The sequence below is a fragment of the Scomber scombrus genome, chromosome 5, assembly GCF_963691925.1.
Source record: "Scomber scombrus chromosome 5, fScoSco1.1, whole genome shotgun sequence".
NCBI lineage: Eukaryota > Metazoa > Chordata > Actinopteri > Scombriformes > Scombridae > Scomber > Scomber scombrus.
The window spans coordinates 25,146,942-25,162,705 of NC_084974.1; the positions used below are offsets into that span (position 1 = coordinate 25,146,942).

A 15,764-nucleotide genomic window follows, 5' to 3' on the forward strand; every position below is an offset into this window, starting at 1 on the left:
TACTCTATGAAACTAAATCTGGGACAAGGGTCTGACTTATGTTAATATGTGTTTCATTAATGCAAGCCATTATTACATTTTATTCAGGTGGCACAACTCGAAGGAAATGCTGCATAAAGTCTTTCCAGAAATGTTACTAATTTGTGAGAAGAAGTGTGACCAAGTAGAAGCAGATCATAGCAGCCCTAAACCTGCAAGAACTCTGTGTTGTGATATTTGCATTTTTTCCAAATACTTTTAATGTCCAAGTAAAACCAGATCTACCATTGTTTATCCTGGGTGTGACTGAAACCTACAGAGCACACAGCATCACCTCCTGTCCTCTAGTCTGCTTTGTGAAAAGAAGCTTTTGTTCTGGAAAAAGAAAGATGTACCAACTTTTAAACTCTGGATAACAGCACTGAGTCATACCCTCGACTTAGAGAGAATCCTTAATGACAGACTGCAGGACTTTGAAAGGATTCGGAGAGCAATGGAGGGATGGACAGTTAAGATGTATTGCACAGACAGTGTTGTTGAGCACCTCTGCATAGCAATGCTCAAGGATGGTGGGGTGGGAAAGATGGGGGTGTGCCATAAAAAAACAAACAAACAGCAAAGCCAGACTAATTTAATCATTTTAGAGCTAGAAGATGCATTGTGCCTGTCTAACATTGGGACAAAGGTCGAGATAAATGAAAAGGCATTAAGACAACAAAGAAAATACTGCAGGTAAAAAAGGAAGAAAAAAACATTTTCAGTTTTCATTTTCCAAGTTTGTAATCAGAGGACAGAAGATGATACTGACTTGATGTCTAGTCTCATGTACCGGGTATTGGCCACAATATAAAGAACACCTATACAGTCTATTTCTGTCCCACACAGATGCAGACGTTTTAGTTTCTGTTCTGATTCAGCAAATGTGAATGTTTGAGGCAATTACCTATAGCCTATATTGTTTATATAGATTCAGCAATGAGTTAAAAAAACGCTCGTAAATCAGGCCTTAATTCCCTCCGGTGCAGCAGACTGTTGGTACATTTCTTTCCACACAGGCAACTTTGAACAGTCACCTGTACCTGTCAGTGTACCTGCTGATTGAAAGCGTTTATATGTGAGGCTGGTTGGTCCCTGTTGGATCCTGCTTGTGTATGAGAGCAGGAGGGGGGAGGGAGGAGGGACAAACACAGAAGCTGCTGCTGGTGCTGCTGCTGCTGCTGCCAGGAGACCTGCTGTAAGGCGGCCCAGCTCAGGACTGCAGAGACTATAAATAGCTCTCAGCTTGACTTTCTCACAAGCACCACCCACCACATTACCCATGTGACAGGACAGCAGCACACAGCAAAACACAGCACCACTGCATATTGTTCCACATTTAATCAGATCAGAGGTAACTGTCTCACTGTTGAGTGTGGAAATAAACCGATACCGACAGAGGAGAAGTGAACAAGAAGTACTCAATGTGGCTCTGCCTGTGAGGACCAGGGACTGCATAGAAATCTGTTATAGAGTTAGGCTAATAAACTGCAACAATAAGATTATTTTAGGTCCAACAAGTTAACCAACAGAGACTTATAGCTGTGTGTTTCCATTATAACAAGCCACATGCTGATAGTTATCAAAACATCATTTTGTAATTTCTAATACTGATGTGAAGCATCCAATAAGAAGGCAAAATGCCCTTTGAGACTTCAGTAATCACAATATTTATATATTTAATTTTGTGTGTCACTGATTTAATTTTCTCTGAGCAAAACATCCTTGTAAATTCAGGAGGAATTCTTCCTGAAGTCATTTTCATGGACATTTTCTGCTGAGCGGACAGCTTTTAAATCAATCCATAAATATTGTTAAATAAAATAAAAAGTAAAACTTTATTTATTTTACCCTCTTCACTCTGTTTTACTTTTGTTCTGTGGTTGGTTGATGTATGTGACATCAGTGGATTAATCAGGAGGACTGTGGGGCTCACTGTCTCACTAGCTAATGAACAGCAGTCACATCACAGCTTAAACTTTCAAAAGAGCAAATTAAGTTAGGAAAATAAGAAAACGACCAATGAATAAATAAATACCCAGACCCTAACAATTAAACTAAGAAGTTGAGTAAAGGAAATTTATAAAGCTTTGTCTTTATTTTCACACTGTTTTAATAATTTAACTAACAGCAATTATTTACTGATGTATTTAGAGATCATTTTAACTTGTCTGATAACATCATCTACATTTTGTCATTTTCCATATACAGAGACAAGAAGCTTGATTAGATTATTAGTTTGAAAAGATTGATTTTCTCAGAGTAGTTCATAAATGACTCCACAACTAGTTTTGTTTTCTTCTTTTTGAATCTGATGAACTTGGGCCTCAATCTGAAGCCTGAGTATTTGTTAAAGTGTGACTTTATGAAAGTGGTCCCTAGTCTGACCCCTAACACTGCTAGTTTACATTCACCTGGCAGCGACCTGACAACCTCTGGATTACAGCAGTGGCATTAGATTGATCCTCACACCTCTTGCGTCACTAATCACTCAGTGAGCTGCCTCTCTGCAGCAGCAATTTCTCTGCCTGTTGTTGTTGCTCAGACACTCGGAGCTCATTGGATTTACCAAACCACAAATAAATTACTGCTGTTTTCAGTCAGTAGTCCTGCAAGTTTATGGTCAGTCTGACAGTTAACGAGGCACACCTGGTCTGTCTGTACCTGACAGCGGTGCGGCTTTAACTGCCAGAAGGGCATAAAATCCTGCAGGACACCTATTCAGTTTAAAGTGATATGAAGGGGTTAACTCTGCCAACAACCGTTATTTAAAACATATTATTTCTACCACATTGGTAAGTTGTTTCTGCTTGTAAGCCTCCATTACTGCTGAGACTATAGGGACATATTTTTAACTTCACAAAAGGCTCATTTTAAAGCTGAGGTGTGGTAAAGGACGCAAAAAAGGGGAAATAAACCTTATACATTATTAAGAGTTTGAAAAACTTGAACTCCCTGCCGTTAGGTGTGTAGCTCCTGTTTTTCTGTGTTACTGTCTCAGTGGGAGTCCGCTGCATTGCAGTTAGGAGGAAGTAAGACTCTTATCAGAAGACGTGGTGGTTGATCCTGGAGCACACTTTACCCCAGATTAGGGATTTCTGTAATCTCAGCACAGTGGTTTCAGATTACATTGATTCATTTACTCACAAGTCCCCCACAATGTCACGCAATGTGTGTCTGTGTGTGTATTTGTGTGCAGGAGGAGCAGGTAGGATGGTCTATTTTTGTCTCTAATAATATAATTTAAGTTTAATGCCAACAAAGCACTTTAAATTGCGTGAGTCTGTACTTTCCTGGAAAATAATCTACACCCCAAAAATCAATTAGGTGCATTAGGCCATCAGCTCTGCTCTGACGTATGTGAGGTTATTGCAGTTATTGAACTAACACACACACGCACACACACAGACACACACACACACAGACACAGAGTATCCTACTGTGTCTGCACTGAAATAACCTCATCATACATTGTATATCCAAAAAAGCTGAAATGCAATTATAAAATGTATTCTCCGAGAATTCCTAGGCGTTTCTCGCCACATGTTGCATCAGCAGGTAAGAGGATTAATAGAACAGTGATTGTTATGTAATATATAACTTTTCCCAGAATAAATACTATGCAGAGGGAACATAGAAAACAGCAGGTGAGAGGACAGAAACAAAACTGTGTTCTTCACTAGCTGAATGATCTGAGGATAACTTTTTCTTTTACATGGATACAAAATAAAACCACAATCACACTTGTGTCTGTATTAACGAGTTGGCATATTTATTTTAAAAACTGAAAAAATAAAAACAAACCCACCAACATAGTTTTAGTATATCATACAAAGACATGTTTCAATGTTGCTATGTGAGTATTTGTTTCTCTTTGACTACAGTGTGAGGCAGTTTGAAAGGCTGGCTGAGCTGGTAGGACTACAGACACAGACCCGAGCAAGAGAGAGAGAGTGAGAGAGAGAGAAAAAGAGAGAGAGAGATTGAGAAAGAAAGAGAGATTAATAAAGAATATTTGGGCAAAAATACAACCAATCATCACTCAAGGTGCATTCAATTCATCTTTCAAGACACTTGAATGAAACAGCACAAAGAGAGGACGTAGCCTCCTTTCAAATTTATTCTAATGAAATCAGCTACCGTCTTGCCCAGGCATGGAAGAAGTGACACAACACAGCTAAAATCATTATTAAATACAAGACCTGGTGCCAACAGTACTGCAAATAATACTTGCTGTAACCTGTCTGGAGCAGCAGATGGGTGGTGTCTTAGCTCAATTTAGTAATAAACTTTAACTACTTTACTGTCTTGCGACTCGCCCATCTGTTGCACCAAGTGGTTAAAAAACACATTTAAAAGAATTATTGGCAAATACTATTTGACCAACGTCTGTTAAATAACCAGTGTCACAACTCTGTTTTTTATTTTAAGAGACACAGCTGAAGCTGAGCATCGAAACTAAGCATGTTAAGACACGGAGAAAGACGAACTCCAAAAGAAACATCATCACTTAATTGTCTTTGAACAGAAAGAAAGCGTAAAGGTGTCGGGTTCAGAACGGATGTCCACTCATCTCATGGTAAACCAAAGGCATGATCAGTCTTCTCACAAAGTCCACTGGCAGCAAGTTGTGAGCCTCAGTAGGAAAATCTGTTAAATAACCACTTATGGAATACAATAACAACTTATATTAGTTATGGGTGGCTTTCATTTGCACCATTTTGTATCCCTAATTCAATTAAACTGAATCCTTACTAGTAGAGATTCAAACATTGATGCAGCTGAATGCTTTTTCAGATTAGATGAAAGCAAAAGACGATTACTGACAGTAGAAGGCTTGTATGTTATATACACAGCTATGTGGTCTTCAGGAAGCGATTGAAAACGCTGCAGTCTGTGTGCTGCATTTTTATCATTTTATGAAAGTCCATTGTGATCCTGCAGATACAGACTGTTAGTTAATTAAGGATTTACAAAACAGCAGTCCAACATCAGTCCCGCGGGGTACTTGAAGATGCAGGATCATGTGATAAACCAGATAAATCTTTAGACATTTCATGAGTAAAAGTGTGCTGTTGGATGGCCTTAGAGCTCCTCAAAACTCACATGAAGTGTGTTTTTAAAGAGATCCAACGTTTTAAGATTTTCTTGTGTTTCTTCTGTTGTTATATCTGACTTAGCGGGCAGTCCTGTCTCCTGAAATACACCAGGAGCACGGTTGTTCCTGCTGTTCTCCAGGAACCTGTCTGTCGAAGGCAATGCTGTTACGTAGCAGTTCATTATGTGACTGGATCCACCTCCAAAGCTGCCGCCGCTAATGTATCTAAAAATATGCACCAATACCTTCAACTTTATGTTTGTTGTCGGACTTGAATAGTTGTCATTGAGAAAAAGAAAAAAACTGTTATTACTGAGCAGAAAAGGGAGCAGGTCCCAAAGTGTTTCAGCTTTTTCTATATAAAAAGAAGATCTTCTCCTACCATCTTTAGTGACCGTCAAAAAGGGGGAAATGTCCCAAAATTGACCCCGTGTCTACTCATCCGACCTCCCTGTGATGCACTGCCACCTCTGACCTTTGAAGATATAGCATGAGGTAGTCAGCTGTCTCTAAGCCCACAGAGAGAGGACTGTTAGGAAAAAAACAAACTGTGCTACTTCCCCATTTTGAAACTACACCCAGAGTCGTCTTCACGCTGACAGTTAAGAGTGGTTTTAAGAGTTTCCATGCAAGTTAACAGTCACGGTCGTTACAATGGTGAGGAGGCGAAAGGCAGAAAGTCCAGTGAACCAGTCAGTGGAGTGGCGTGGACTTAATAGGTGATAACTCACAGTGAGAAAAAGAAGAAGAAGAAACTAGCGAGGACGTCAAACTGCACCGACAGATAAAGAGCAGCTTGGCTTTATAAGCTCACAACGAAGAACAAAAACACTTGTTTTTAGTAGGAGAGCATGCATGCCATCTTTGTTACACAGAGACATGGTTTTTGGGGGCAGAGGTGGGGGGGTGGGGCGCGGCAGACATTCACTGATTTCCCCTCTTGCTGCTGAGAGTTCGGCCCCTGTGCAGTGCATCCTGGGATGTCTTGAGTAGAACTTGTGCTCGTTGCGTCTCTGCTGAGCCTCCTCCGTGTTAAAAATGGGAACCAGGGAAGAAAAACACAATAAATAATTGGTAGAACGGATCAAGCTCATGCCCGCTTTTTACCAACACCGTCCTGGGGGAGAGGCAGTGGGGGACGTTTTCCCTCCTGACTCCTGAAAATCCATTGCTTCCTCCCTCCAACGCCCCCTGTTGCTGAGCCCTTGGTACTGTCCTTATGGAAGCTTCCAGACACAGGTGGGGAAGCAGGTTTAGAAAAGAAGCACCTTTTCATTTGGCTTGGATAACAAACAAACAAAAAAGAGAAAAAAAAGAAGGGAGAAAGAGACTGAAAAGTGTGTGTATAAATAGAAAGAGGCAGACAGAAGCTGGTCTTCTGGTAGGTGAGAGGGATGACTGCTTTCAACCTGTGCCTGCGGAGGAACAGAAAAAACAGATTTTGGGTTTTTTGAATAACATTTTTGGGGTATTTACTACATGTATAGCTGTTGTCCTCGGTCCTCACCCTCCTCTTCCTCGCCCCAGCCCTCTGCTACGCCAGCCAGCTCGTAATGCTTCTTCCTCAGCTCACCAAGACGCTCTCGCTCCTTCTGCAGACGTGTCTCCAGCTCCAAAACCAGGACCTGAGGAAATGCAGGAGGACAATTACACACTTGTCATTTCTCCGTGGCCTTTTATATCCCCCTCGTCAACCTCAAAAAACCTAAATCCTAAACTAATCATTATTTCTGTGAGTCAGAGGAGGGTCAGATAGGGACAGGCTAAGAGAGAACAAACTAGTCTTTTCTGTGCACCAATCAATATTAATCTTCATTCAAACAATGTAAAATAAATAGATTAACTGTTAATTTCATTAGCTTTGAGCTATTGATGCATTTCATTTCCTATCAGATATTTCTAAAGATTTAATGTTTACATAACACATTTTTTTCATATACAATTAACTTGTCTAAATTAGGCTAAATAAGGTTAAACAGATTGGTGGGTTATTGTATTTTTTGCAGTCTTCCTCGTGTCCTTGGGTGCTTTTCAAAAACGTAGTTAACAATCCTTATTTATAAACAGGATTGAGCTGAACTACTGAAAATACACTAAAAATAATCTTCACATCGGAGGCCTGTGTGTGCTTACAACAATGGACCGTGTGTGTGAGCAGGTCCAGACCTTTCTGTTTTGTTTTTCCTCCACTATGAGGGGAAGCAGGGGCACACGCGCGAAGTGTTCATACGGGTTTAAAGTTCAGCTTCTCAATGGATGAAAAACAACATGCGTTCAGAGTCCAACGTGGATGTTTTAACAATGAACACAAAGCTGAAGCATTCACTCTTAAAATAACATTTTCTAATTTTATGGCTCAAATGGATGAGATGAGTTTGCTTGTTACCAATTAATTCTCAGAAAACCTGAATAAAATCATTCGATTCAGTTAAAAACAAGATTATAAGACTCGCAACTTAACTACAGGGCTTTCATGTGTATTTTGCTGCTTACCTGGGCGTCCATCTCTTGTCGTTTGATCTGGGTGAGAGTCATGCTGGAGAAGTCCATCGTATCTGTACAATAAAATGAATTCTGCTCAAACTAGCTAATGACTGGTTATAATATCAAATACATCTTAAAGATACAAACAAATAAACCAGTGAATCAACTGTTATAAACAATCGAACCACACAGCTGCTGTAATTCACTCACCTTTCTCTTCAATCTGGGATTTTCCAGACTTGGTGGAGGCCACGACAGCTGCGGTGGCCTGAGTGACGCCTCGTGACGCCTGCTGCAGACGATGCAGGTTGCCACTGTCTTTGTCTGCTTTTACCTGGAAAGAGAGTAGCAATGAGACAAGAGATCTACAACATGATATACTGATACTGTCCCTATTGTATTAGCTCAGCAAAAAAACAAAACAATTTTGTCAATTTCATGCAGCATCTTTGAGGTCAGTATACCTGTTTTTTTAAAAACATTTTTAAATTTTTTTTATTTTTTTACAATTGTTGCTTACCTTTGAAGCAGCAACGAGCTGTGCTGTGCTGGCAGCTATCTCGTGCGAACACACCATCAACTCCTCGAACTTCCCTTTGCCCTGCACCACCATATCAGCAGCATCCCTGAAATTACACAGTGAAAAATAAACGCAGGGTATTCACCGATTTACATATTTGAATGTCAAAGTCAAATGCATTAAGAAACAAATTATAAATGGTCATCTATGCTCAAAACCATCATTTCCTGTTTTCTTAATTTTCTGTCAAGGTCTTCCGTTTCTCAGAGTAATTACAGCTGCTTGCTATAAATGTTCCCACTGTTATTTCTATGCACATAAGCACTTTTACACTCTGTTGTAAGTGGGAGACTCGGGGGAGGACTGATACTTACACCATGACCGTGGCGCCCCAACCCACTGCTTTGGAGGCAGAAATCAGGCCCTCAGTCCAGCGGGAGTTCTTGGCATAAAATTCCTTCATGGAGGCTGCCCCCTGGTGGACAAAGGAGGGAGTGTTAAAGTATATGTTTCATGACACGCTTAAAAGCTCTCAGGTATGAGCACAGGGGTAAGACAGTCTGATGAAATCCAATACTATAAAGAGCCTTTGTGAAGAAACTTTTGGTCAGTTTTTCTTGGTTGTGATTCAGAGACTCTGGTCAGCTTTGAGATGCAACTTTTTAGTTTCACATTGGGTTGTATTATACTGTAAGGAACCTGAATATTATTGTTATTTTTTTATAGGTGCTTTCTCTGTTTTTTTAATTAGAAAAATGAACTTCTAGTACAAGACTACAGTACAATACATACATGTAACAACCATTCACTTCCTTTGTAAAGAGAATATTACAAATTATGTTTACATGTGTATCTAATTCTGTATTTTAATTGTGTAAAGTTCGTACATAGTGTGCTTATAGTTTAAAATTCTCAACTCTTTAATGATCAAAGGTGGAGTAAGAAAAGTAAGAATTTCATTGTACATCACAACCGACTGTTTTCTGTGACTATAGAGATTTGATTTGTATTAACAAATTAACAAAATTCCAAATGCAAAGCTACAAATTCATAAAAGTCCGTTAGTAGAAGTGAGATCTTCAAATTATATTAATTATACTGATCATGCAACTATAACTACAACAGTTAGTTGATTAATTGATTAGTCATTAAACATTTGGCTGTTACCTTTGTCTTTTTTCGTACATTTTAAACCAAACAATGAATTAATTGATTGAGAAAATAATTGGAAGATTAACAGATAATGAAAATGAACGTTAATTACAGTCACAGTCAACACCAGCTAAACTCACCCGACCGCTCTCCACAATGTCCCTTTGCAGATCTTTGGAAGACAGAATAAGCTGTTTGATCGCCTGCATCAGCTCAGTGCAGGAGGCCAAGATCCTGCAGGGGGCGACAGAGCAGAGGACACAATGACATAATGTTCTCCTATACAGCATCTGCTAATGCTGCCCTCTCTATTTGACAGGAAGCAAAACATCAGGACACATGTTAAATGTTGTGTCTGCAAATAGCTTGAATGGAAATCCTTCAGTCTTGTGAGTTGTTACACACATCTAATTTATTTTAATAGACACAACTCAAAACAGAGAGCGACCTGCCTTCTCACTGTCTGTAGTGACAGTTTCCTCATTTTGAGTCTAATTAGTGGCCAACCGATGCACCACTGACCTAAATTCTCAATGTAGTGGGCCTATTTGTAGCAGCACTGGTTGTTTGTTTATTTGCATAATAATCTCTTACAGCAGCAGTTATTGAGAAACCAACTTTCTTTTTTTACATTAATAATTAAGTTGGGGATGATGAGAGAAAGTGTAAGTTTAATTGGCTTTATTTGCACACAAAGATAATTATTTCACTAGATAAATAATATAGAGTTGCTTCTTTGTCTTTAGGATTCAAAAATGAAAAGATACAAACCCAATTACTGGGCGACATGAATATTTACATCGGTATGAAATAAAAGCAGCTGCATTGATCTGATTTAAAACCTGAAACAGAACTTTTAGCCTAGGTCGGTTAAGAGAGAGTCAAGCGTCAGACCAATAATGTCATCAAGAGAACTTCCTGGAGCTGTTAGCAGCACAACCTAAATAAAGACCTCTATAACAGTGGTAACAGTTTGTGGGGCAGCTCCCGTGAAAAGACGAATGAGATTTAGATACCTTAGAAATATCTATAACTATAAAATCCACACTGGAAAAAGAGAATTCCGCAGGTTTATAGGTGTGAAAGAGCAGTTTCTCAAAGATACATTATGAGCCACACTGATTTCAGACTTCATAGTTTACACAGGCTTTGTGGCTGAACTGATGACATTTTTCACACATGAGCCTCAAGTGTGTGAACGTCTGCAACTGACCAGAAATATCATGTGACCGCTGTGCTGCTTTGTGGAAAAGCATCTCTATTTTTTTCTCCAGTTTATTGCCTTTGTTTACATCTTGTGGTCAAACTTCTTTACAAATAAATCATTGGAGGTTCCTTAGCTCAGCTACTTTCATTGGGCTGGGGTTTCTTCTTTAATTTGAATCCAACCACAACAAAGACAGAAAGTAGAAATGTTTGTTTGTGGGTCATATTTATTTCTATTTAAGGAAATTAACATTCTTGTAAGCGTAAAGATCTTCTTAGTAGAACTCGTTTGAAATTTCTCGCTCTTTCCTAAATTGAATTAAAAGGCCAGAGCTTATGCAAACCTATTATTATTCAGCTGATCTGAGGTTCAAACTCCTCTCTGGAAGACACTTAACAAGCAGTCATTATGCTTGTTACTTATTTTTCAACCTAAAATTGACTGTTAAGTAACAGAGAAAAAGTGATTCCAGTCCATTTCCCCGCAGCTCTCACATCCAGCCTCTAATCTGTATTTTACCTCTCATTGACCTCCATCTTGATTCCTGTATCAACGGCTCGAGACTTATTGAGCATTTCCTGTTGGGACACAGAGAGAAAAACAATGAGCTAAAAAAGTCACTTTGAAGTTAATACCGCTGTAAAGTGAAACAAGGGGCAACGTTTTCACACAGCATGCAAATGACCACAGCCGGCCTATTTAAATATACAACTGTCATCAGACGCTATGTGAAACAAACACACAAACACTATTACGCACCTCTATCCTGGCGGCAGCTGATTCCACAGCAGCAGACGTGGCAGCCATTTCCTGCTCCACTAGATCTCCCAGCTCTCCCTGCTGAAGCTCCAAACCCCGAGGACGCAGTTTCTGAACCGAAGACAGACTGAAGTTAGTATCAAGGTAAAAAGTTCTAATTAAAACTTTTAACTTTATATTTGCGTCTATATCGTGTTATAAAATCAATTGACTGGTGGGACACTGTGACCCATTTTGTGTGTCCCCACACAGGGTTCACAATCATTAGAGTGCAAATATTACAGAAGCACCGACCTCTGCAGTGGACAGGATGGCCTCCAGAGCTGCCTTCAGCTTGCAGCTGTCTGCTGTGGCCAGGCTGTCCTGCCCCTTCATCTGGCCCAGCAGAGCCAGAGCCTCGGCCCCACATGTCTTCACACACTCTGACAGAGCTGTCAGGGGCAGATACAAAGACACACTGGATTAAGGCGTTACTGTTATTACTAAACTATACTGGGACTGGGTGATATGAACAACATCAAATATCATAATAATTCTGACCAAATACCTCATGGGGAAATGTTGTAAAAAAAAAAATAGAAGAAGAAATATGTGAGAAGTGCCCTGAGATGGCGCGCAGGTGGTCGAGTGGTTAAGAGCGCATGCCATATACGCAGCGGACCCCCGGTTCGAGTCCCGGCCAGCGGACCTTTCTGCATGTCACACCCCCTCTGTTTCCCGTAATTTCCTGTCTCTCTACTGTCAAATAAAATCGTAAAAAATCTGCCCTGAGATAACTTCTGTTGTGATCTGGCGCTATATTTGACTTGACTGCTGAAATTTGTCAGTAAGATATATTAAGACACACTGAAAAACAAAGTTATAACACAAATAAGTCTGGTTTCCTGTATGTTCGAAGCTGTGATATGTTCAATCAGCATATCACATTAGGTTAACTCTGATGTGTGACAGTGCCACTAGTAGCCGCAGCTGCAGTGTTAATTACGCTAACATCCCCTCAGGAAACGTGTCCACTAACAGCTGAAACAGCTGCTCTGATGGAAGGAAGAAGGAGTAGAGGCTAAAACTACCTTTGCTGCAGCTGCGGGCTCGATCTTCAGATTCAAATCAGAAAATGGACGTTACCCAGCTGATTTGCATCGAACTCTACACAAGTTTCAAATGTTGCATTCAGATGTTTTATGAAACACACACAAGGTCAAAGCAAAATGTTTTACATTGATTCACATTTGAATCGCTTCAGTTTGACCCGGTTTCAATTCAACATGCTTGTTTTTTGTTGCAGTAATATGGCAGCTGGCCAGAGCTCCATTATATTTGGGCATGTTTGGACTTGCCTAGTCTGCTACAAGTCTACCAGGAGAGAAAATTCTGCAAACATTACTTCCGTATGAAGTCAGCTATTTTGTTTTATCCATGCATGTTTTGGCTGAAACTCTGCATTGAAGACTATTTAAAGAACTATTTCCAAATGCAATGTGAGTGCTGCCGACTTTCAGATTTTCACACTGATACTGAACAAAGGCATTATGACAGATTCACCATGAGATTATTTTCAGAACTTTATAATGAATTGTACAGTATATCTCATTAAACATGTAGACAATACTGTTAGCTTATATCAATCTTTGCAGGATTCTGCAGAGTTTTTGTGATTATGGCTGCCACAAATGCTTGATTGTCCAGTGTCCTTCCTCAAAAATTACAATACTGTTGTTTTATATGTTCTTATTGCAGTAACTGCGGAAATTGGGAGAAATTGCAATAAAAGGAAAATAATGCGACCAATGAACAGTCACATGTAATCACTTCCTTGGATAAAAACATACTGTCACTGAAACAACTATATTTCAGAGATGATTTTTAAATGTATTTTCTGCACATAAGAACAATGGGCTCAAAATTACATTAAAAAAAAAATACTGTACTTGAGTTGCCTTTATAAACCTTTATTAAATAAACGTTCACCTCAACATTAGCACCAAATACAATCATTCAGTAATGCCCTTAAAATAAATCCATTAAGATAAAAATATGGTTTAATTTACAAAATGCACATTTTTATGTTTGAGTTTATGAGATTATGTACATCTGTACTGTCTGAAAACATCAACTTTTGTTCTTCTGACTCACTGAATGCCAACCTCATTCAGGAACATTTGGGATCTTCTATATTTGATGTGGGTAAGTTGTGGTAATTTAGCAAAATTGCAAGCTCTCGCAAATATTATGGAGATTGTGTTTAATTTGCGTTAATTACTACGTCGCAACAATCACAATTCCTTGGACAGACTTATGTTGCATAACCTGACTGTATACACACAGCACATCAAGAGACATGGATCACTCACAGACATGTCAAAACATGTACACGTCTAGGCTGACTGACTGACTCCTCGCAGATTAACATCAGACAAAAATCTTTTCATCTCTCTCTCTCTTTCTCTCTCTCTTACCATCAGCTTGATCCACAGGCACCATGTGAGAGGTGGCACTACCCTGAACGATGGTGTCACCCACCAGGTGGCCACACTGGGTCACCACTCGTACAAGATCAGACACACCTGCTCAAAAAAACAAACAGGTAAATAATCTTTACTCTATCTCTATTATTGAAAACATTGAGAAGCACCACAGCGAGAGTTAAAATAGCTTATATTTACAAGCTTCTTACATAACCTCATCACATCGTTTTACATGATGTATCTATAACTTACCTGTGCTGTCAGCCAAGAAGGCCTCGCTGGCAGAATGGAGCCGGTCCATACAGTCCAAAGAGGCCTTACACCTGGCTGCTAGGTAGTCTGCAGCGATGGAGAGACACCAGACATGTTAATTCATTACTGTCTCATTACTGCAGCATTGTTCTGTGTTTTATGGAGTTCAATCATTCAGCAAAATGTATGTCTGACCTGCAGAGCTGGTGCAGCTGATGTGTTCTGGGTTGTCTATCTGCGCCAGCGAGTCCTGGATGATCCTCTCTGCCTCTTCCACGGCACCCTGCAGACTAGACCAGCGAGCTGCGACCAGCTGGCTCTCCAACGCCTGCTCCCTGCTCTCCTGTGGTACAGACACATTTGAACTTATCACAACACTCATGAAGATATTGTGGAGGCACGTGTGATGAAAAGCCGACTTTGTTCTTGGGGATTCTCCCACTTTGTATTGAATCCATCATCTGCTTCGTTTATCACAACTAATCAAGAAAGTCAATTAAAAAAAAAGAAGCTCATTCAACCCTTCACCTTCTCATTAAGCTGATTCTGCAGGGATTCTGCTGACTTCACCCCGCTCTCCCTTTCGGTGGCCAATGAGCTTTGGACTCGCTCTAGCTCCTCCCCCTGAACAGCCAGCTCCGACTCCACCTTGGACAAAGACTGGACGAGCTCCGCCTTCTCAGACTCCAGGGCGGTGATCTGAGTGCTGAGCACCTCACTAGACTGCAGGGAGAAAAGAAAAAGACACAGAAAGACAAAAAGTTAACAATGAGGCACGGTGATCAGACAGGAAGACTTGGTTTGTGTAATACATAGCTGTCATGACTTGTCAGGATGTGGTAATGCATGATGTAAGCGCTCTGACCTCACAATAAAAAAGCACTTTGTCTTCAGCCACTGATCATAACAACGTTGCCTCTATTTAAGTTTGCGGATAGGCGTGCAGTCTCCAGAGAGGTTTGACTTGAGGTCGAGTTTACGATCAAACAAACATCGGGAAGCTGCGGTTGTGCAGCAATGTAATAAACATGAAACAAGCAGTGACGTCAGATCATCGTGTGTGCTGGAGATTGTGTTACTGTGTTGAAGGAAGACATGAAAGTGTTCTGATTGTAAGAAAAACAGGTGAGAGACTTGCAGCCTGGAGGTACACTGGAGGCACTTGGAGATTAAAAAGATGGAGGAGGACAAAAAGAGTGGGAGGCTGGGAGACAGATGAGAGAGACTGGGAACGGTGCATCAATCATCCTCTCAAAAATATTCCTGCAAATGGATTTTTGCTAACTCTTGATTAGATACTGATACAGGAACCAACTGAGGTGTTTGTACGAGATTCAGACAGCTTCTGTGTTTTCATTCAAGCCTCCTCTCTTAGATAAATGCCTTCAGCCGCCTGTTATAAACATCAACTTGGCATCTGAGAGTTCCACAAACGCAGGCAGGGAGAGAGGATTATAAAGAAAAATAGAAAAAACAGAGGGTGAAAACAGTTTTTCTATTGTCTAAACAACCCCCCCTTCAGTTAAAGCCAATTCATTCAATCCCTGATGTCAAGGAAATGTATGAGCACATCAATTCTGTCAGAAACTGGATGTATCTCAGCTTCTGAAATGGGTGATGGAAGGAGAACGGTCGGTGACAAAGAGGGGAGAAGACAAAAACTGAAATGTTGGGAGTGACAGGGAGGTTGACAGACAGAGTTTATGAAGTACAAGAAGCACAAAGACACTTTTTTGAGTGTTTTGAGGACTGTGTGAGTGTGACAGATAGGAACATGTTTTTTTTTTTTGATAATGTTGGAACATTTAACTT

The 15,764-nt window shown here is 40.1% G+C and overlaps 1 protein-coding gene across 2 annotated transcripts in view; it reads right to left on the minus strand.

Annotated features, from left to right (window-relative positions):
- Positions 1-3,765: 3,765 nt before the first annotated feature.
- The window catches only part of hip1 (huntingtin interacting protein 1), a 44,003-nt gene continuing 32,004 nt past the window's right edge, over positions 3,766-15,764 (minus strand). For both annotated transcript variants that reach the window (XM_062418808.1, XM_062418809.1), the window contains 14 exons: positions 14,481-14,675; positions 14,148-14,295; positions 13,953-14,039; positions 13,692-13,799; positions 11,530-11,666; positions 11,236-11,346; positions 10,996-11,054; positions 9,410-9,503; positions 8,492-8,592; positions 8,118-8,223; positions 7,808-7,931; positions 7,607-7,668; positions 6,621-6,738; positions 3,766-6,528 (listed from right to left, as the gene is read on the minus strand). In XM_062418808.1, the coding sequence (XP_062274792.1) occupies positions 6,518-6,528; positions 6,621-6,738; positions 7,607-7,668; positions 7,808-7,931; positions 8,118-8,223; positions 8,492-8,592; positions 9,410-9,503; positions 10,996-11,054; positions 11,236-11,346; positions 11,530-11,666; positions 13,692-13,799; positions 13,953-14,039; positions 14,148-14,295; positions 14,481-14,675 (1,461 nt within the window). In that variant the 3' untranslated portion in view covers positions 3,766-6,517. The remainder of the gene's footprint in view (positions 6,529-6,620; positions 6,739-7,606; positions 7,669-7,807; positions 7,932-8,117; positions 8,224-8,491; positions 8,593-9,409; positions 9,504-10,995; positions 11,055-11,235; positions 11,347-11,529; positions 11,667-13,691; positions 13,800-13,952; positions 14,040-14,147; positions 14,296-14,480; positions 14,676-15,764) is intronic.